The sequence below is a fragment of the Accipiter gentilis genome, chromosome 34 (genome assembly GCF_929443795.1).
Source record: "Accipiter gentilis chromosome 34, bAccGen1.1, whole genome shotgun sequence".
NCBI classification, from domain to species: domain Eukaryota; kingdom Metazoa; phylum Chordata; class Aves; order Accipitriformes; family Accipitridae; genus Astur; species Astur gentilis.
In genome coordinates, this window is record NC_064913.1 from 15,722,091 (window position 1) to 15,737,569 (window position 15,479).

The 15,479-nt window shown below is 42.7% G+C and overlaps 1 protein-coding gene across 6 annotated transcripts in view; it reads left to right on the forward strand.

Annotated features, from left to right (window-relative positions):
- ANO4 (anoctamin 4) overlaps window positions 1–15,479 on the forward strand; it is a 190,320-nt gene that overhangs the window by 169,541 nt on the left and 5,300 nt on the right. For all 6 annotated transcript variants that reach the window (XM_049792352.1, XM_049792354.1, XM_049792356.1 and 3 more), the window contains 6 exons: window positions 1,615–1,712; window positions 5,436–5,578; window positions 6,558–6,710; window positions 8,405–8,552; window positions 10,968–11,087; window positions 14,139–14,244. In XM_049792352.1, coding sequence (XP_049648309.1) covers window positions 1,615–1,712; window positions 5,436–5,578; window positions 6,558–6,710; window positions 8,405–8,552; window positions 10,968–11,087; window positions 14,139–14,244 — 768 coding nt within the window. The remainder of the gene's footprint in view (window positions 1–1,614; window positions 1,713–5,435; window positions 5,579–6,557; window positions 6,711–8,404; window positions 8,553–10,967; window positions 11,088–14,138; window positions 14,245–15,479) is intronic.

The following is a 15,479-nucleotide window of genomic DNA, read 5'->3' on the forward strand; positions in this document are numbered from 1 at the left end:
CGAGGAGCCTATTCCGTTCCAGGTATCAGCAGGGAACTTTTCCTTTTTCTGGCCAAATTAGTGTTCTGATGAGTTACTGAGCTGAATCATCTCACGGAGGGATTGGAGATCAGGGTAGGAACCTCACCTCCCTGCAGGAGCAGAGGTGGGAGGGAGAAAGAACCAGTTTGGGGAGGGAAGTGCAACGGCGAGGTGTTACAGGTTGGGTCAGGTGCTGGGAGAAGTTACTATTAGTAGTCCCTGTTATTTTGCTTTTCTCAGAGCAAAAAAAAAAAAAGTCTAATAATAAAAGAAATGTCTATTAAAAAAAGTCTCAACTTTATTAACCATATCTGTGCTAGGTCTTGTTAGGAACGTAGTTTAGAATATAAAGCCCAGATGTCCCTCCAATAGCCCTCTTCACCTGCTGGATGAACCCAAGTCTAAGACATTTAATAACATGAGATAGTCTAGTCCACTGTCTATGGGCATATTCAGACCACAATTTATATATTAGTGATGTTATGGTTGTAACATCACTGCTATTTCATTGATACTGCACCTACCTTTCTCAGGTTATATTGGCTCATGTGACTGATTCCTAAAAACAGAGGGATGATGGTTTAATAATGCCAGAGGAGTTAGTTCAAAAAAATAAAATAATAAAAAAAAAATTATCTGCCACCCTGTTAATCTAAAGAGAAGCTGAATGAGGCCAACAGAAACCTCAGCAGGGACCCAGGTTCTGAGCACTGTATAATGCAGTATGTACAAGAAATTCATATCACATTTTGTTAGAGGTCATAACTAACTTTTCTTTGTAAAAGTTAAAGAGAAATAGTTCCAGTTCTACGACAGTGATCTGTTTGACTTCCGTAATACCCAGGATTTAACAATACACCTTAGACTCCACTGTTTGGATGCACAAAATCAATGGTGCAAAATGCTGTTTGAGGGCAGAAGGTTTTTGGTCCTTTTCTGTTTCTTCCAATACTAGGTGAAAAATTGTGGAATCACCTAAGTTTGTACTAGCTGAGCATCTCCCCCCAAAGCAGCACCACTTCTTCAAGGTCTGGAGCCACTGCTAAAGCAAGCAAGCACTCAGCGAGAGACACTAAGAACTGTTGTTTGACAGTTAAAGATTTTTAGTTCTTCAAGGAGAGAATAGCTTTGCATGGTCTACTCAGTCCTATACATTAAATAGTACTCAATAAACAGCATTAGGTTTATCCTGCAGGCATCAACTGTTTGCCTATGCAGCCAGGAGGAATTTTCTCTTCATTCTTTGACTTGGTGCCCGGTCAACCTCCCCAAAACTATTGAAATCACTGGAGAAGCTTGGTAGCCTTTGCCTCTGTCCCATCCACACTTGCACAACATATTAGAAGCACTAATGTGAAAATTGCTTTGGTCTCAGCTGATTCTGACCTCTGCAGAGAATTAGATGGTAGGCTTAAAAGGCTGATGGTATGATACAGTCTCGTATGTTCCCATGAGTTTTTATTCTTTAAAAAAAATAGAGAATGGCATTTAATTTCCTTTAAGTAATTTATTTAATACCATTTCTAGTTTTTAAGAAATGCTTTAAAACTCAGAGTTATTTCTGTTTAACCTTTTGTTTCTTTTCTTCTGTAGTGCCACCCCAGTGGATGCCTTATTGATCTCTGTATGCAAATGGGTATTATAATGGTGTTAAAGCAGACCTGGAATAATTTCATGGAACTGGGCTACCCGTAAGTAAATGTAATGACTGTGCTTCTGTAGGTCATAGAAGAATACTAAGTTTATGCTTTCCTTATGACCAGTTACATAAAAGCAAGATATAGTAGTCATTACAATAGAAAATCCCCTCTAGGATACCAAACTGCAATGAGAGATTTCCAGACATATAGAGATAGATGGTGTTTGGGGGTTTTTTTCCACATTGGACATGGTTTGCAAAAGTGTAATATAAATATTAACAAATAAATAATATATGGGAAGTACTTGATTTCATTAAACTGTATTCCATGTTTTAAAACTCCTTAAAAATAAAACGGTAGGACCGCTGTACTCCTTGCACAGGAAATATTATATGTATCATTTTTTAGCTATGCGAGTACATTCTAAATTGGATTTCTCCTTGCTGGGTGATACAGGGTGCCTGAAAGGGCAGGTATGAGCTGGAAAAAATGCGCTGCTGGCATATACACTCTCAGAGATAGAAAAACGTACTGACTGCTATATAGCCAAGTTCCCTGGTGATCTTCAGGGTATTATGGAGCCATGCCCCAGCTAATAAGGTTGACGATTATTCATTTCCTATTGGTTCACTTCTTATTGATTAGTATTTAATGAACATGTTTAATATGATTAACATAGACAGCTGATGCTCGAGACAGTGTGGCAGGTCGTCAAGGGAAATTAGCATGTGTGAAAATGTAAGAGAGACCTGACATTGTCAGAAAGTTTGCCCTTGCGGAGTTCGGCGGGATTTGCTTCGCCGCAGGATCCGCAGCAGAGCCAGCCCGGAGATGGGTCCCGCAACCGCAGAGACGTGCTGCAGAAGCGGCTTCAGGCAGCCCCAGCGCTGCTCGCGTCGAGCCCTGATGAGAGCAGAGTAAATGATTTCGATGCACAGAGTAATTGGCAATCCAGGTCCTCAACGCTCGCTGTCTCCCAGTCTTCCCAGGCCTGCCCCAGCACCGCTTGCCAGGCTTTTCCAGCTGCTGGGGCTGGAGGAATTAGCCGGGGTGGGGAGGAGGGACCAGCAGCAGCGGTATTGATCCTCCTCTTTCCACTCCCTGCCTCTTTTGTCAGTTTTCATTAGAACTTTCTGCTGCCTGTTAATGGGGATTTTGAAACCTAATAAAGAGCAGAGAAGGGGATTAAAGAAGGTGACTGAAGGAGATAGGAGGAGATTGTTTGAGAACAAGTGATTTAATGGGAATAAGCTGCTTCAGGTGAAGTCAGTCTCTTCACTTTAGAGTCACAACGAAAATCACAACACAAACCACACAGTCACAACAACGTGAGCTGCTTCACTTCATTCCGATGAGAGCCGTGTTTGCTCTCCAGACCTTTCAGTCCACCTTCTGGCCCTGAAACCCTGCAGGCAAGTGCATTTCCTTTTTGTGTGAAAAAACCCACGATATTTCTGCTAAGACCACGATCGGGGCCAAGATCGCGTGGATGGCCAGAGGATTTGGAGGCAATCCTATGGTCTGTAGTAGAACATCACTGCACCTGCAGCCACGTGCTGAGATGCAGGCAGAGCCAGCGCTGCACAGTGTCAGAGCTGACAGCAGAGAATATTTCCCCATAAGGGAAAAGCCCTTAGGAGAGGAGCACCACCAGCCTGTTTTGGAGAGGGGTTTTTTGCACCGTTTCGGGGTGCCAGCCCAGCTCTGGTGCAGACATGGGCTCCCACGGGGATCGCAGAGACACGCAGGTCAAGTCAGAAATGCCACCGGCCATTCCTTGGTGATGGGAACCCCCGCGAACCCCCGCGCCTGCTATCCCATTTCTTACCAATACATGGGGCATTGGATTCTCTTTGGAAATTTCTGCCTGAGGGTTAAAAACTAGGTTTCAAAGATACCAAAGAGAGGCCCTAGGTTGTGTGCTAGAGCATCGATTGTTTAGTGCTTACGTTTTTAATACAAATACTGAGACGTCAGAGCGGTGCTTCTGCTTCATACAACCGCCACCTCGAAACCTCTGAAAGTGTACATCAGTTGTTCTCTCCTGCACAGAGACATTTGCAATAACTAGGACACAAAGTATAAATTATTGCTTCATTTGGAGGTAGAAACCTGCAATTTCAAGTTGATGTTTTTCTTGGAAGAAGAACATACATCCATATTAAAACCACATTACATCGCACTGCTCACATTTTACTCACAAATAAACCAGAAAATGACATCTCTGAGATTTACAAAGTCTTAGATATTTAGTAACACTGGTTATGGGTTTCCCTTCTCACAAAGGAGGAAGTTAACCAGGATCTGTCTCAGTGTATTGGTTTCCCACTCACCTCGCCCCTCAGTTTGCTGCTTTTGCAGGAATTCAGTTCTCAGCCCTCTCACTTTCTCACGGGCAGGACATGGGAGGCAAAGTCCCAAAGGGTGCTGTAGACTGCAAAGATGTGTCCTTAACTGTAGCACAGGTCATCAGTCACAACTGTGGTCATTCACAGGAAAGGCCTTTTTAGGCTTTTTACAAACTAGTGACTGGCTACAAGCTGCTAAAACCGAATACTTTAATAATTTCTTGTACTTCCAGATTTTGGCTTGAAGTCCACGCTTGTACATCTAAACTTTTTTCTTCCATTTCTAAACTCTAGATTTTAATGCCCTGCAATCAGTTGCAGCTACACTTCTTTAAGGAAGGCAGGAAAAGCTATAACCTCTCTTGTAAATGGCCTGAATGGAAAAATAATCTCTAAGCTTTAAGAAAACAAGCAATTGGCCAAACCCTTACCCAAATCCAATGGCCTTTGCCTACCATTCACAGCCCAGACCAGGCCACTGTGAAGGCAAGAAGCAAAGCACAGTCAGGGAAAGGACTGAACTATTTGGGTGAGCCGTCACTTTCTATCTTGCCGAGACGAAGGGGCCAAGCACAACTTTGGAGAAAATATCTGTCATGGGTTTTGGGGGTTTTTTTCTCTATATACTTACTGTAACTTGTGTCCTTTGCTGGCCAAACTGGTGCAACTCCCTGACCTGGAGAGGCAAAGGTGTGTATTCCAAATGTGAGCGCTCGTTTCTCTTCTGGCATTCTCGTTCTCCTCAGTGCCGCCCCTGGTGCCCCTACACGTGCGTTTCTTCAGGAAGAACATCTTCCCCCCCAAAGTCCAGCCCCGCTCCCCCGTTTTCTGAGAGGGAGCTAGCTCGCGTGTCGGCCGTCCACGGTGCGTTGTCGGTGGGGTACACGCTCCTTTCTGCCTTCTCTTCCTCTGAACGTTTGGCTGCAGACACCATGCAAGGTTGCTTTTTCCCTTCCAGGGTTGCCCGGGGACTGTTCCCCTCCAAACTAGAGCCATGTAGGGATGCCGGCTCGCACACGGGAAGGATCAAGCAGCCTTTAGCGCTCTCTTTACTGATTTTTCAATTAGAGAACTGTCAGCTACTCAACTATCTCCACACAGCATTGCATTCTGCCATACAAACAGACCCCGAAGTGATTTGCCATTCTGTGTAGAGCAGAAGGACATAAATAATAAAAGAAAAGATGTCAAAACCCCTCTGCCGCTTTAATAACCTCTAGGCCTGGATTACAGCCCATCGGCCGTATCTGTTCTCATACCTACTATGTCGTGTCATCAGCCACATGTATTGCTAATGCTCTGTTTTCCTGTGCATTGGGAAATTAATTTTGCAAGGTATGTTGTGCACACTTAGCCTCTTCCAGTTTTGTGATAAATAGCCGCTAATATTATTTACCTTGTTTCTTTAATTTATTTGAAAATGTAGGCTAATTCAAAACTGGTGGACCAGGAGAAAGCTACGACAGGAGTATGGCACACAGAGAAAAACAAGCTTCCCACAGTGGGAAAAGGACTACAATCTGCAACCTATGAACGCTTATGGGCTCTTTGATGAATACCTAGAAATGAGTATGATGCTGACCTTTGTTCTCTGTCTTTCGCTAGATTTTAATGTTATTGCTTTTTTGGTGATGTGGGCTGGTGTGCTCTTTTAATTATTGCTGTATGAAGCTAAAGAGGCTGCAAAATGGTTTTCATTCTCACAGGTCAGGTGAGGAATGGGAGGGAGTTTGTAAGAACCAAACCAAAGCAACGCAGCTAACCACGCTGCTGCCCCTTTGCTAACCTCGCATCTGTGAAACGCTTCTCAGTCTGGCTTTCTGTGGGGAAGGTCGTTTTCCAAACCAAAGCCCACCTCTTCGCCCCCATACACTTCTGAAGAACTTTGCTGTTGTTTTCTAAAGGAAGTTCTCTTGGGCTTTTATTTTTAAACTGCGTGGTACAGACCTGCCTGGTTGTTTATATTTAAAATTCACCATCGTTTACTACCTCACGTTTACAGAGGAGCTTGCTGCCAAAAGGCATTGCTTTATCCAGAGGAGAGAGGAAGATAACTGCTCAAAGAATTGTTAAAGAACAAGAAATGTTGCCTTATGTGACCAAACTGCATGTCATGATTTTTTTTTTCTTTTCTCCCTCACACAATTCTTTTCAAATTAATGGGAAATTTGGCAGTCTGAAAACCTGCCTCTAGAAACTTACACAAAGTTTCAAACTGCTGCCCATCTGTGCTATAAAAAGGAATGTACTCAGCCTTAATCTTTGCAGGTATTGAGAGATCCTAGTTGGTGCCCGAGTAAAAATGTCTCTTTCTAAAAGCACAGTTTGTCCACCTCCAAACTTCCCTCTGGTTTACAAAATCTAGATGTTGCTGCCCATCCCAGGGACAGATGTGCATTTGTTCTTGTTATCCTTGCTCTGAACTTTCGGCAAGAAATTGCTGTACAATAATAAGAATGCATAATAAGAAGTGTTTATGTATTTATGTATAATGTTTGCATGCATGCATGTATTTGTCTTAGCTGTGATCTTTCCTTTTTTTTCCTAGTTCTTCAGTTTGGGTTCACAACCATTTTTGTGGCAGCTTTTCCACTGGCACCGCTTCTGGCCTTACTTAACAATATTATTGAAATTCGGCTTGATGCGTACAAATTTGTTACCCAGTGGAGAAGACCTTTAGCTTCAAGAGCCAAAGATATAGGTGAGCTCTTTGTATGTGTGTTTGTTATGTGTGTGTGTTATTTTTAAGGCAAAGCATTGACCACTTCAAGGAAGAGCAGATTAAGGTATTTTCAGTCGCCTTCCCTATTAACAGCACACAATTTGATTGTTCCAAAAAACTTCACCTATCTAATGACAATCTACTTATGCAACTGATCGTCTATATCGGAAAATGTCCTTTAATGATTTTCTGGGTGACTTAACAGGCAAGGTGTTTTAATGAAGTGATCAGTGTTCTCTGCAGGTTTCTCCTCGTGGCAGACACCCTGTGTGAACACATGCCACTGCTCAGTTTGGACGTAACAACCAGACAGAGCAGCTGGAACATGAAAGTCAAGTTAAAGCATCCACCATCCTGTAAGAGACCTGTGTGTTTTATATTTACCTGGCCGAAACCAAGCTCCCCTGTGACTCAGGGGCTATGCCCACCGGGTCCCCGTTGGGTCAGACAGGGGGGGTGTAGATCCCAAGAGACGACTTGCTCTCAGAGAGGCACACCTACACTGCTAAACACGGGGTTCACGTAACTTGGAGGTCACCCAGCCACACACGACTGCAAGGGCTCTCTGAATATATTTTGACTATAATTCTCTTCTGTCCTTGCAATGTGCAAAAGCAGGACACCTTTAAAAAGGACTCTGTAAAACAAAGTCATCTGCCCAACGCTGAATCCTGGGTGTCTTTGGGTGGGTAAATAGGATACCTCGCTGCCCCATCTGCATTGCAAAAACCAGTAGCCCATGCCATGAAATAGCAGAAGCCCAGGCTTTGTGCTCTCAGAATCGTCTACCACGTACCTAAAGTCTGTGTCTGCATAAAGCTTTGTATGTGAGCAGCGTGGAGCACGTATGTTAGGTACAAGCCTGGACACAGTATATGCTGCAGACATAATTCCTGAAAAAACAGTTATATAAGGTAAATAATAAAAACACAGGAAAATAGATTATTTTTTTTTTCCAGGCTGTTTCAGGTGTAATATCTCAAAATAAGTTGCATTCCCCCCTATTCAGCAAAGTTTTCAGGCACAGCTTGGTGCCTCATTAAAATCAACGGGTACGTCTGACCTTCCTTTGGTGCGGTTCTCAGCGATGGTCCTCACGACCAGAGCTGCTGCGTGCCTGCACCACCAGATCTCTCACACGGCTGAGGATGGGCCAAAAAGCCCAGGTTACGCCTAAGGACTGTGTGCTGTTGTATAGCATTAGCTCGCCGTGAAGATTTTGATGCCGATAAGTACGTGCTGACCAGCTGTGCGCGAGTTACGCAGAAGGCTCCGTGACAAGCAGATCGTGGATTGCGTATATTCCTGGCTGCCCTGGCAGACCCTTCTCAAAGGCTGGGTAGCCGTCACCATAAGCAGGGAGGCTTGCAGCCTGTCTTAAAACTGCCCACATAGTTACGTGGCTCGATGGAGCCAAGGCCTCCATGAGCATTTTTGCAGCTTCCTTGAGATTATTTGCAGGATAAACAAAATTCCCATCCAGTAGGATCAGAAATCTGGTCCACTGAGGTCCTGCTGTTCAATAAGAAAATTTATTTTTACTCAGTGACTCTTGGGTAGAAACTACATCAAAAGACCTTGGGTGGTGGGGACAACTGCTTCAGAGCATGCAGTATCTCAGGCACTTTGGTTCTTGTTTTTCCTGGAGCTAACACACTCTCCTTGTTGAACAGGAATCTGGTACGGGATCCTGGAAGGCATTGGAATTCTTTCTGTTATCACAAATGCATTTGTTATAGCTGTGACATCGGATTTCATCCCTCGCCTTGTTTATGCTTACAAATATGGACCGTGTGCTGGCCAAGGAGAAGCTGGACAAAAGTAAGCTTTTCTTTGGGAAAAGAGATGTGCATGAACATCACTTACTACTTGAATAGATACAGCAGTACTGTCAGTGCATGTTCTGATTCCACTAACCCAAATTTGTTTGTGCTTAGGTAACAGATATTAGCCATAGATACTGATGGCATATTCACAGAATGGGTTGCTGAGTGACTATAATTTATGATGGTAATTCAAGGAAAACACGGCAGAGCTGTTACAGAGATTTGGTGTGTGTAACAGAATGCTGCAAAGCTGCACTTCCCAGCTGGTGTACATGGGTATAACCCTCTTTTCATTCTGAAGCAATGCTGATATTTATCAGTTACGGATGTAATGAACATTTTAAACTTACTCACTAGGCTTTTTTTCCTGATGTAGTATTCAGCATGTATTGCTCGAAAAAAATAGTGTCTGACCAGAAGAAGCAATTCCCAACCAATAAATCAAGATACACTTACAGAGCGAAGTAATTTGTTTTTCTTCTAAAACTAGAGTCCTTAGATTAAATCTTTCAGGAGACATTTGTGAACTGAATCCCTGCTGCCTAAGTGGATTTTCTTTCAGTGTTGTTAAACACTGAGTTTTTATTAGCATGTACACGCTACCAGCAATTATGAGCATAGCTGCTGCATGGCACCTTGTAAAATCTAGGCTGTTGGACTCAGGGAAGGTCATTGAATCCAGCTGAACGCCAGTAGACACATTTCGCAAATGGTCTCCTAGCAGCTCCATTAGCAAGGACCCTACCGTTCAAAGAAGCTCAAGTTAAACAGCAGACAGTGACAGAGAGCTTACGTTCTGCTATTAGACATACGGCAGATAGACTGATTTTTATTCCCTGCTACAGAAAGCGAGTTCTTCTGTTGCTGCTTTTTTTTGCTGTCTTTTGGATGTCAATACTGTTTAATCATACTGACGGGAGAAGGGCAGCTGGTGTGGCAGCTCCTGATTAGCAGTGCTGCTAACTTGCTGTCCTGCGAGGAGTTGGCATTTTAGTTGGTGCCAGGGGAAATGTTCCATTTATTTTTCAGGAAGAGTTAAAGTCCCTTCGCGGGGAAAGTGTTTGGTCTGGTGCCAGTCGTTCCTGAGCGTGTGCCTCTGCTTGTGCCATCGTGAAGATCCGTAGGACGTTGAGGCACTGTCAGCTTGCTACTGATTTTCTCATGACCACTGTGCATGAAAAACCAATACCTTTAGAAATCTTATTTTTATGAAGACTCAAATATGACTCCCTGGCTTTGAAACCAGTTCTGCAGGGGGGAAGTAGCTTGGCTCACAGAGGAAGCTCTTATCTTTTCACGAACCTCTTGTACCGTGTTTTCACACTTCTGCTGCTTATCTGAGTGAATTTCTAGGTGAAACCATCAGGTAGTAATCCTTTGAAGGAGCCAGCTTGGATAAAAAACTATTTATGTCAGCATTCTGGATATTGTTATTCGTAAGTACTGTTACAAAAGCAGGAAGCTATTCAAAAATCCACAGGAATGTTGAATTTTCTCAAATCAAGGAGTCAAGAACATCTGCTATTGAATAACTTAAATGAGAGGTGCTTTTTTCTTTCAAAAAACATCTGTAGGTATTAGATTCATATGACACCCACTGATAGTAGAAAAATATTGTAATTTAATTAAGTTCCAAATCCAATCAGTATGGAGATTTTGAGGCAAAGCCAAATGGTGTTTAAATGTAATTTCTCAAGGACTATAAAATCCATAGTTTAGAAAAAAAACAACCAAAGTTTATGGTGCGTTATAGTCTGCACCAAGCTGAGCAGCGTGCCTGGACTTACCTGCGCTTAGGCAGTGCAGAACGAACAGCACGATACCCATGCCCTATCTCTCCTCAGCTTTATTAACACCAAACTTGAGCCTTCTAGTGACTCCCACAGCCCTTCTTCTGGCAACGTACATTCGCCTGCTCGGTGTTCTTTAAACTCTGCCTGACCCTTCCAGTGCTCAGCCACCCCGGGATCTTTTAGTACTGAGTTCCTCTGATTAACTGGACATTTTGTAAAAAGCTGTTTTAAGTGTATTATCTTTCCCTCTGATTTAATGTCCCTTCGTGCTAGTACCATGAAAGTAACAGTGGAAATATTCTGATTATCTTCCTAGTGCTACTCATTATTTTCTCTACCTCTACTGTGTCACCTTTTAGGTGACTTTTCTTTTCAAAAGAAACCAGTCCCAGTCTTCACCATTTCTTCTCCCATAGAAATCTACCATTGCTTCACTTTTATTGTCCACCTGTCCTACTTAAGCATTTCTTTTATATTGCCTCAACATCCCTTTCAAATATTAATAAGCATCACAGTTATACTGTGGATTTCATGAAACCCAGAGAACATCCTCCTGGGTACAACAGTTAACGGAAAAACCTTGCTGTGTCCTGACTACAGGATTTTTTCCCCTCTAGGTGTATGGTTGGCTATGTTAATGCCAGTTTATCAGTATTTCTGGTGTCTGACTTTGAAAACCGTTCAGAGCCAACATCAAATGGAAGTGAATTCTCTGGTTCACCATTAAAATATTGCAGGTAAGTATCTGATCAAAATACCTCTCTGCTTTAAGACGTTGCAAGGGAGAAGCATCATGATAAATTTGGGGTTGGAACTAATTTTCAGTACTTAAAAAACAGTAACGGAAAGAATTAACTGTGCTATTCAGGGACATGCTAATGGCACTGCTTGGCTCTTACCTGCATGATTCCTTCCTTAGATACAGGAGAAGCCGAAAAGTGGATATCTGGCAGGTGTTCCTAATGCAGGATTTCTGTGGTGTCGTGGCTTGAATCAGACACAACCATCATGGAGAAATATGGTGTCAAAGGGCCAATAATAGGTGATGGATTACTTAGGTACCAGTGAGATGAAACTATAATCAGATTATATCAAGCACATGCACAAGGAAGTCAAGGTTGCACAGACGTGACCACACTGAGTTATTTCACACGTCTGCCAGGTGTAAACAGGGTCTGTCCTAAGCTACCTTTACGAAACCTCAAATCCAGCACTTCCTAACTGTTGGATGGTTAATATGTTTATGTCATTGCTTACAGGTGTAATTATTAATAATAATCACATACTTGTGGTTTGAGTCAAAACAAAATGAGCAGTTAATTATCTGCTCGTCTTTGTCCGCAGCCAACAGATTGGAGAAATAGCAGTCTGAGGCTAGTCTGTAATGACAGACTTGCACCTGATTGATTTTAGTGGTCCAAAGAATCAAGGGATCTACATAAAGGTCTTAAATGGGGTCCCCACCAAAAATACCATACAACAAATACAGCTACCATTTTTTTATTGCAACATCGGTTTACAAGCATGAGTCCTGGTAGCTGCAGATACACTTAGTCCCAGTATTTTTCACCATGAAAAATTAAAATAGCCTTTCATGAGTGCCTAGAGAACAAAGGATACTCTGTGATACAGCAAAAGCCAGTGATACTTTGTGATATTGTGACATTTTTATTAATAAGAAGTTTGAGTGGTGTAGCATGATGAATTGGGGTGGGGAGGATTAATGCTTTTGTTTAACTAACTGATATTTAAGACTGTTGCAACTTATTTGGCAGAAAGAACATCCCAATGTTGAATCCATAGATAACATTTTCTGTGGAGCAGAACCACTTTGAGAATACTCCATTCCACGCTGTTTGCTATAGCACCGTTTAATAATGTTTTGTAACTGATCATTCTCTTCCCCCTCTTCAATTTCTTTCTTCCCCAACTTCAAGCATGAGGTTGCTGCTACTTAAAGCTGATGGGGCAAATCCCATCAATAAAAAAAATTGTCCTCTCAATAGCCCGTAAACACAACACTATTAAAATTGGTGCCATAAATCTCCAGAAGATAAATCTGTTCTCTTGGGGGACACTGAATTGTTATGTGTATCTACCCCTGAAAGAAAATGCATGTCTTCCTTTCTTTAGCTGAGTTTATCAGCTACTCAACCCACTTGAATTCTGCTAAAACATCAATTATTTTAATTGCACTTCAAGCTAGATATTGATAGTGAGGTAGAGGAAATATTATGTTCTATGGTGCAATAGTGTTGGCATTTTTCCAGGAAGGCAAGTCTGCCTGAACAAAAACCAGTGGCCATATTCAGTTAACTTCTGCTCGTCTGGAACCCAGGTAGTGCCATGCTATTCTGGTTGTTTAGAAAAGGTTTCCCCATTTCTTCATGTGTAGCGCTTGGTTGTTAGCAAGTACAAAAAGGAGACATACTCCACTGACTTGGGACTTGGTCCAGGGGCTTCTGTTTTCAGGATGCTTAGGATATTGTAAAACATCCTAAACCATGAAGTCCGAATGCTGCTTGCAGAAGGGAAGATCATCTCAGTTTTAAGAACTTGCACTAGAGATACTGCAATTTAAGAGAGGTTTGTTGCTAAGATGTCAAGACACAGTTTATTCATTTTGTGTAGCATCCTAAGAAGGTGAACCTTCAGGGAGAAATACAGATTATTGTAGAGATGAAATAACTGTTTCTTTCTTTTGCTTATCTGAGTTTTCTTTAGTTTCTTAAAACTAACTTAGAGATCAAGCTTAAGTGTATTATTTACGCTGGTATTTTCAATATTTTTTATAATGAGCTTTCTGGCCCGTCTAGGACACAGATTAAGGAGAAAACAATTTTTACACTACTTTTAAATTAAGTTTCTGCAGTAGTATTTTGGAACTAACATACTGCTAGTAGAAATGGATTCCAGAATGTGTGACTTAAACAGATTCAGGATTTGTTAATGTAATTTTGGAGTCTTCCTGGATCCAGCTTTCCTAATAGATATCTCTAGTTATGTTATTGAGACCTAAAGTCTTTAAAGAAACTTTCTGTGAGACAAGACTCTAGATCCCTTTCTTACACAGTCCTTGCCCTGTTCATATACCAAGAGGTGCAGTTCTGGCTCCACCAGAAGTCAGGATGAATCATGCTTTACACCAGGGATGGCCAACTAATTGACCAAGATGGAGCCCATGAGGCAGTTTTATCTGGATTTTGGGAGGGCTGTCAGGCTGCCAAAACTGGGGATGTTTATGGTTTTAAAATGAACTTGTAGTGGGAAGACAGTGGCCCTCGAAACAGCCGAGCATCCCACCCTGCTCCGTGTTGTGAGGAGGTGCCTCCGAGGCACACGTTGCGCTGCCAAGGGAGATGCTGCAGGGTCGAACCGCTGGTGCTGAGCACCCAACGTCCTCTGTACTTGCTTCGGCAGTTTTATACAGGCGCTGGCCTGGTCCTTTGCACTGGATTTCCATCAGCAGCTGGAACATGAGGAGCGCTCCTGGAGTGCACCTCACCGTCAGGTTTCATCTGAAAGTACACCCGTTTGGGGGAACCGAAGCGTGGCAAGCGGAGCTGATCAGGACGCTTTCTTCGAAAGCACGCACCTGATCCGAAATAAAACACCCGTGCAGGCCCAGCCAAAGAAGCAAGCCGTGTTGCGATAACTTGCACGGTCTGAACTGAGATCATTTTGGTGCAGAAAATGCAACGACTGAGGGCAGCGGGGGTTTGGGTTTGCCTTCCTCCCAGGCAGCAGGGCAGGAGCTTGCTAACTACCGTACTCTGCTTCTCTTTCAGGTACAGGGACTACCGAGACCCTCCTCACTCCCCAGTGCCCTACGGTTACACGCTGCAGTTCTGGCATGTCTTAGCAGCGCGGTTGGCTTTCATTATTGTATTTGAGGTCAGTGACCATTCAGGTGGCAAAACAAAACCGACGAAACTAAGCAAATTTCCCTTTGAAACTTTTTCATTGAGCTGATCTCCCACAGCCGCTGTTGAGCTCTTTGTGTTAGTTTCTGCTATTTATATTGTGCTTTGTATTCTCAGATCTGCTTTCTGAACAGTCACAGGTATTTAGGTTCTAACAAAAAGGGGAGTGCAGCACTTTGAAAACTGTAACGGTGACTTGCAAAGAGGGGAAATAAATGAAGCTTTTATTTGCATTCTGAGGTCTGGCATTCATAACGTGTCTAGGCTGGGAAGCCGTATGCTGACTAGTGTGTGAGGACGGGGTGACAGAACATGAGAAGAAAAGATGAAATCTGAGTAACTGAAAAAGGAAGATAGTTTAAGTTACAGTATTTACACATCTAGCTTTTTCCTCTATTTTTTTAATACCATTCATTTCCCCAGAATGATTAGCATCACAAAGATGATGACAATGAAAAGGATTCAATACCTTTGCCAATATTCATAATATTAGTACTTATTGTCAGTATCTCAGAAATCTTTAAGACAAACCAGAGAAGATAATACCAACTTTCCATGACTGGTATTCCCATGCTGATTTTGAAAAAGAGAGAGAGGAATGTAGATAAATAGGATGACAACATTTACAAAACAAAATGCAGCTCTTAAGGCCTAAATTCCAGGTACCTGAATATCCCTGCCAGAAACCAGGGGCTCAGCATCACTCCAGCACAAGCAGTTTGAAATGCCTTTTACACTGTGAAGAAGTCAAACAGGGAACAAAAGATTTTTGAAAAGGCTTTACTCAACCCTCTGCTCTGAAATCATAGCAACAGGGCATCCAACACAGGTATGGAAGCTGTAATCACCATAAATTATTGGCATAATGTTCATGAGCACATAATGCATCTGTGACTCACATTACTATGTGAATTCGTTCTGAACCGAGCTTTCAAAGCACCTCTTTGTTTTGCAGAACAGAAGCATTTGAATTAGAGGAAAGGTGAAGGAGAAACATCTTCTAGATTATTTCTTGTGTAGGGATGTCTTGGTGGCTCAGCAGAAGCCCGAGGTCTGCAGTGAATTCCCCCGATTGTCGTTTTCAGCCCTTCCCAGACGAAGGGGGAGCAGGTTGGGCTCTCTCCTTCCTCTACACTGGCCTAACTCATTAGAGGTTGGTCCTAAGGCAATTGGCTCTTCCATCGTCTCTGCCACGCTCAGGGAAAC